Consider the following 7602-nt stretch of genomic DNA (forward strand, 5'->3'; position numbering starts at 1 on the left):
CACATGGACACAAGAGGGTATAGCGGTATAGTTTGAATAAGAAGTGGCAGAGAGACCCAGCAATGTGCACACCAGGGAAGGACAACGGAGCCACTCAAGCAAAAATTACAGAGCTTGATAATAATCCAATAGCTTCTGTAAAACCTTCAGAAATTATCCAACTGATCTTTCGCGGATAAAAACCTTTAGGACTCCTTCTAAAATCATTTGGGATATTGGGATCTCGTACTGGAACATTATTTGACATTGTCGTGTCCAAGATTGAACTTTATTACAATTTTTCCCTGTGGTAATATTTGTGGCATCTGACATTTGTACCCTGCCATTGACCCAAGCACACAACTGAATGTTTGTATACCTATATAAAGGATAACATCAGTGTTACTGTGATTAAATATTTAGCTCCATGTTTACTGCCCCCTGAGTTTGACTGTATGTTTGTGTGTGTATGTTTCTGCATTACAGAGAAGCAGTGAAGCAAATAATTGAGCAAGAACCAGGGTCACTTATATTTGATATTAACAACTGGGAGTTATTTTAACATTTGCCTATTCATAATCACAGCGGTTTATTTAAAATCAATTTCAAATTAAATTCCTGTGAATTTACTGGAAGCCTAAAGGATTGTTCACACAAAAATTAACATTTATTTACTCAACCTCATGTTGTTCCAAACCATATGGGTCTGTCTTTACAGGGAACATTAGGAGATATTTTGCACAATGTTCAATCTGCTCTTTTCCAAAAAAATTCACCAAAAAGGTTGGGAATGACTTTGTTTTTGACATTGCATCATCATTATGTTTTTGGCTGAACTATTCCGTTTTTTTGTTTTTTTGTTAAAGTATACTGTATATTAAAGTTCATAAATTGCTGCTCTTTTTGATGAACATTCGATTATTATTATTCACCATAAAGGTTTGGAATGACAAGAGTTTTTGGGTGAATTATTTCTTTAAAAGACTTTTTGTAAATTTTTGTCAAAACATCTATTAAAATGTATAAATTGCTTTTTGATAAAATTATGCACAGTATTAATATTATTATGATTTAATTTTTTTACAAAAACATTTGTAGAAACAGATTACAGACGTGATAATATAATTATCATGGTCACCAGCTAGTCACCACTATAGACATAATAAATACATAGACGCCCTATTGGCCACTGAATCGTACGTCAACGATGCCACCATATTGTGGAGGGCAACTTTTCCATAACTTTCATAACGGGAGATTTTATCATTTTATTCATAACTATAGAGATTTTAAATAACTAGAGATTTAAACTTTTTTTTGTACACAACGGACAAACCACTGAAATCGGTTGATATATGTAAACGTTATTTTTAACCCGTTTATTTATTTACACAATAATATTTATATTTACACCCGTTTACTTGCATTTGTTTACAGCGCAGTCTTGCCCTCAGCAATATGGCGGACGTGTTGAAGTAACGCAGCAACGTTCCAAAGCGGCCAATAGGGCATCTATGTTAATATTATGCCTATGGTCACAACCTCCTGGTGAGGGCCCGAACGGCAGTCTCCGCCTTAGTCTCCCGAATCGCAGGCTCCGCCCGAACGGCAGTGTCCGCCCTGGTCTCCTGAACTGCAGGCTCCGCCCTGGCCACCCGAATTGCAGGCTCCGCCCCGAACGCCAGTCTCTGCCCTGGTCTCCCAAACTGCAGGCTCCGCCCTGGCCATCCGTTTTCAGGCTCCGCCCGAACGCCAGTCTCTGCCCTGGTCTCCCGAACTGCAGGCTCCGCCCGGGCCACCCGAATTGCAGGCTCCACCCGAACGGCAGTCTCCGCCCTGGTCTCCCGAACTGCAGGCTTCACCCTGTCCACCTGAATTGCAGGCTCCGCCCGAACGGCAGTCTCCGCCCGAACGGCAGTCTCCGCCCTGGTCTCTTGAACTGCCGGCACCGCCCTGGAGTCTGCAGACACATACAATGACAGACACAAACTTCAAGTTACTACAAGTTTGTGTCTCATTGTATTTCTGTGAATGATATTTTACATATGCGTGGATACTTTTCTGCAACAACTGCGAGTGCAAATCTAAACATTCAACTTCAGATTTGTATTTTACAGGTTTTCACAGGAACTTGTACAGTAAATATTGTACAGGAGTGTATAATTTAGTGTTCAAGTACAAATATTTACTGTTCAAGTTCTCAAAATTCACATCTACATGCTCTCAAGTTTTGCTTCTCTTTTATCGTCATAACTTAGACATCCTATTTATTTTGAGCCACGTTTGCAGATTCTGCAGTTGTTTACTCTGCATTGTTCACCAGGCACCCATATGTTTAATTCCCCCCTGTCGGTAGTGTACACAAGGTAACTGCTCAGGTTTGTCCTGTGATTAATTGCTGAGTGTAGTATAGCTCAACCTGGAGCAGGAACACACTGTTGTTCCATTCTCTTTCACCCTCAGAGAGTCTGCCGAGAATCGCTGCGCTTTCACAACTTCGGTAAATAGACAAACCAAACACTGCAGCTTCTAAATATATCATGCCAGAGAAGTTTTTCTGATCATTTGTGAAAATCCAGGGCAGACTTGAAAATGATATGCAGATCGCTTTGTCTCTGTGGGGTTTAGTCTGTTTTTGGCGCGCTCTGTTGTCACAGTACATATGTTTTGGGAAAAAGTCATTGGTTTTTCGGGTTTGTTTATGTGGATATGTGATAAAGCACTATTGTATTTTTAAAAACGTTAAAATGCAATGCATAGCAGCATTATTTGGGTTATCCAATAAAAAACTTTAAATGAAAGCCAAAGGGCTTGATTGTCTTATAAGTACTGTAGGCATTCCTTACCACAAACCAAATAAACCCTCAATGTAAGGACGTAGATAAAAAAAATAATTGACTCCCATGCTGCAATTTAGTCAGAGAGAACTTTTTTTCCACAAATCTAAATAAATGGATGTAATTGATGAGTCAAACAGCATTGATTTCCAATACGCTCATTTGCATTGCAGTGAAGTAAAAAGAAGTGAGAAATGGGGCAGTTGTGTGTGATTGGTTTGTCTGTCTCTGTTCTTTACACTGATGAGTCAGACACTGCTTTGTGAATGATTTCATTTAGATCAGATTAAAGCGGTCTCTGATGGTTAATCTGGGAGTTTAGCCACCGCAATAATCAGGAATCATCTGATTGTCATGGGATTATGACTTTAGAGAGAAGACGAGGTCAGGCGGCTGTGCAAGGACATTCAAACCTATACATAGACACATATACTGAGACTGAGCTAAACAGCTTAGTCATGATGTTAGAGGTCAGGAATGAGATGCTATACGGGCATAACATTTGCTAAGGCAAACAGAACTCGGACATGAAACGGCATTTGCACCTCAATGTATTTTCATAACATTGTGAATTTCTGAGTAAAACAGGATTTTCAAGAAAAAATAAAAGAGATCTTATCTATTGGGCATTGATCATTAAAAACATTGTAAAACAATGCCTATTTGGTGATAGGCTAAAAATATTTAAAATACTGTTCAAAACCTTTTGGGTCAGATATACGGTAATAACAGTCATATTGTGAAACATTATTACAAATTATTATTGCATGTGACTGTCACTTTTGATCAATGTAACGTATCCTTTCTGAATAAAAGTATTAATTTCTTAATTTTTTCAAATGTTTAAAAAGTAATATTATTGTAACGTGCAGACTTGTTTTGGTTTAATGTTTCATGGACTTTAACTTTGGTTTTCATTGTTTTCTGTTTTCCCTTCTGTTTTCCCTTCTGTTTTCTTGGTTTCTAAGTATGTTTGCATTTGTTGTCATAGTGATTCTTTAGTTGTTTGATTAGTCCCTATCTGTGCCTTGTTTTCTTCAGTTAACCTGTCTATATATGGCCCTCATTCTCAGTTGGTTTTTGTCTGTTCTTGTTGTTTGGTTTGCTTTCTCCTGCGGGCTTCTGTTCTGTCCAGTGCTCCAGAGTGTTTTGTTATTTTTAAATCAATTGTTAATCAAAGTTGCCTGCTGCAAATAGTGAAGGGAGAAACAAAGCTTTTCAAAGCTTCAAATGAATTGAACTAATTGCTTCACAAAATGGTTCACGGTTTCGAGGTGTTCGAAACCCTTATACTGGTGACGCCTGCTGGTCAAAACAGTGTAAATGCAACATAACCCCCCCCCCCCCCCCCCATAAAAACAGCTTTTACAAATAATCATCTAATACAATTATAATTATTATGTGTCTGTATAGTATATGTTCATTTATCAATTTACAGGGCTTGTTTTGTTTGTCAATGGATGGCTCAGCTAAACAGGGAAATAAGAGACCATTAACTAGTAGTCTGTTATTCCTTTTAATGTCATTAAATCATCTACAAAGGTATGAAACTGATCAGAGATCAGGTGAAAACTATAGACACTTGTTCAATGGTTCGCTGCTGTGGGGCGATCTCAGTGAATTTGCATGATTCATGGGTTCACAGAGATCATCGCCCCCCAGCGGTGAACCACTGAAATTTCGAATAATTTCGAAACAGTTGTGACATAACGAAGCCTCATTTTCTGAAATCCTGTGACTTTGGCAGTTTGATATGCGCTCTGAACCACTGATTCGAGATAAAAGATTGTAAAGGTTTCAAAGCTTCGTGAAGCAGTGTTTCGAAAGCGTCCATCACTAGCTGCAAATAGATCCTGTTTCTGTAACAGACGTAGGCCAGTAAGAGCTGTGCGTGTAAACCTCACTCCCCTGGTCACAACAAGCACCTTAGCGACTGCAGGTTTTAGTGTCCTTGTTAGCGCGCCCGCGTCCCACAACGGAAACCGCGGATCAAATCCCGCTTGAAGTGGGTCAAGTAGAACCGATTACATTTCTACGCTCCCTTCTTGCAACCAACCGTAACATTTAGAATTTTTTAATACTATCAAAACAGCTTGTAAGTGATGTTAGCTAAAAGGGAATGTTATTTCAGAGGTGGTTCAAGTTATTACATTTTGATGAAAAATTATGAAGACAAACTTTGTTTTTGAAAAATGTTGATGCACTAGCGTTTTGAGATCATGAAATGGGCACAATATGACAAAGGAGATTAATAAAATAAGTAAATGGAGTCAACTTTGATTTATTGTTGACTTTATTGTGACCCCCATTCAGACTTCATTTCAGATTCAAATTCAGATTTTGTATGATCTCTACTCTACATTGTCCTCACCTAAAATGTTCCCCTTTTTTCTTTTAGTGTGGAACTAGATTTTAAACTTCAAGAGGACAAACTGCAGCCCTTAATGAAGAGACTGTGTCCTTTAGAAGAGCCGTGCTACCCATCTCTGCCTTACACACACGAGGTGTTTACCTCCACACCCAAACGCAAGTCCAAGACTGAGACCAAGAAGCACGCTCGATGGAAACTCTGGTTCCTCTAACATATGGATTCAGGGAACCTTAAACCATCAGGCCACCACAAAGAGCAAATTCTAGTGGAATTCTGCTTCACTAAAGGGATAAACATGGAGAAATGCTCACTGCTAGCCACCGTTTTGGAACATACATCATGGGATCCATCGAGTGACTGGATTTAAGGAATAACAGTTGTTTTCTAATCATGACCCTCTGATAAACCCTGAGTTTGGGAACTGCTGAATTCACCTTGATCTCACGTTTTCCAAAGGGATTACACAATGATCATTTGGTTTAGACAAGTTAGAAAGGTAAGAGAGCAGGGATTGTGATTGTGTGTGTGTGTGTGTGTGTGTGTGTGTGTGTTGTTTCCCGTGTTTAACTCTGATCTTTCTCTCTCCTTTCTACATTTATCCTGTTATATTTAGGGACCCTGCTGAGGCGACAAGAAACTTCAAAGCTAAATGATAGTTTGGCACAAAACTACTTTGGAGCCGTACATCAAAGACATCTAATCAGCAAAGCACAAACTTTTCAGAGTTATAAAGTAGATTTGTTAGCTGAGATATACCTCTCTCTTTCTTTCTTTTTTTGCTTTCCTTCTTTCTAAAAGTCTCTCACCTCTTCAATTTTAAATGAAAATTGGTTATCATTCTATGACTAAATAAATAAAAAATTGTAGTGAGTAAAAGCAGAATCCGTTGACGGCATGCGCTAATAATCGATGGCTTTGTAGAGATATTTTTCCTGAAAAACGTTGAGGATGTACAATTAGTATGTCAGAAATGGTTAGGCTGTAAATGTATAAATGAAAATGGGTTTACACAGTTGTTTAAAAAAAATTCTTTTTTTTTTTAAATACAAACTGTGAATTGTCTTTCAATTATATTGATTTCTGTATCAAATAATGGGCTATAAACATTTCTGAGATGAGCAAAGCATTCACAGAAAAATGTAAATTTGCAGTGTTTCAGGCCTGAATATTTTCTTGGGAATATGACGCTGTATTTACAGCATAAACATACATTTTTCAGTAAATATATTTGTCAGACTCATAAAGTTGGCTGAAATGTCCCATGATAAAAAAAAGTATGTTATATGGTGGAAAGTGCACAAGTTCAAAACACAAAACAATAGATACAGGCTCTATAATACACACCACTCTGTTCAAGCTGATCTGTCATTTGCTCAATTAAATTTGAATATGATGGCAGCCAATCACTGAAATCTTGTGCTTGTTTCCCCACCTAAAGCAATGTAATGAAACGATCACAACACACAATTTGGGAAGAATAATAATGCAGATAACATATAGAGGGCTATGTATATACAATCTGTGCTTAGCATTTATTTAGCTTTAAAAATTGTCTGTATTAGATATTCACAAGTCAAATGTCTTCAACACGTTCACTACAGTGCCAAACACTGTATTTAGCTGGTAGCCCAAGAACCTTCATACTTGGAGGGCATTTTGATAACTATATGTTATATATTTAAAAGTAATAATAAGTTGGTCACTTCACAATATCTTGTTTAATTGGAGCACAGTACCTGCATAACATATTCTTGTAGCATAACACAGATGCACCATTATACCTTGAGAAAGTGCAATTGATTTATATTGTGCAATATTACATTTTATACAATTTCTACCCACAGTGCATTTACAATAAAGAAACTGATGCAACATATTATGACTCGACTATCCTGTTCCCATGAATGTTCTTTTAGAGTAAGTCCGAAGAAATGTGGGTTGCTTTGGGATTCTTGCAAAGTGGATTCTGGTGGTGATACTCAATTCAGGAAGATGATTGAATAGTGCTTTGAACAGGACTCAGCTGGAGAACGAGATGGTTGCAACACTTCTCTCTAAAATTGATTGGCTTCAGCTTTGGCGCACACTCCACAGACGTGCTCTATGATTGGACGGCCTCCAGTAGAACACCTGCTGCCAATATGCTGTCACTCACTTTGACTCAAGGGAAGAAATATTCCTCTGCACTCATTCTGCAAACATAACTAATGTAAACATAGCGAATGTAATTCTGCTGACCCATCGAAGGGAAATAACTCCAAATTAAACTCTCAAGACTTTGCATGCACTTATTTTCTGATCAAACAGCCTTATTTTAGTATTGATAACAGTAGTCACTTAAGCTAATGAGCACATGGAAGTCATGACCAAAATGACTTAGAAAACTGAGAACAGAACAAGAACAGAAACCTAATT

At 37.9% G+C, this 7602-nt stretch overlaps 1 protein-coding gene across 1 annotated transcript in view; it reads left to right on the top strand.

Annotated features, from left to right (window-relative positions):
- insyn2ab (inhibitory synaptic factor 2Ab) overlaps positions 1-7063 on the top strand; it is a 48444-nt gene extending 41381 nt beyond the window's left edge. Inside the window, exons 4-5 of the mRNA XM_077239937.1 lie at positions 5215-5683; positions 5801-7063. Coding sequence (XP_077096052.1) covers positions 5215-5398 — 184 coding nt within the window. The 3' untranslated portion in view covers positions 5399-5683; positions 5801-7063. The remainder of the gene's footprint in view (positions 1-5214; positions 5684-5800) is intronic.
- The last annotated feature ends 539 nt before the right edge of the window (positions 7064-7602 follow it).

The sequence above is a fragment of the Siphateles boraxobius genome, unplaced genomic scaffold (assembly GCF_051911475.1).
Source record: "Siphateles boraxobius isolate OS27281-9 unplaced genomic scaffold, OSU_SipBor_1 22, whole genome shotgun sequence".
In the NCBI taxonomy this organism is placed as follows: Eukaryota; Metazoa; Chordata; class Actinopteri; order Cypriniformes; family Leuciscidae; genus Siphateles; species Siphateles boraxobius.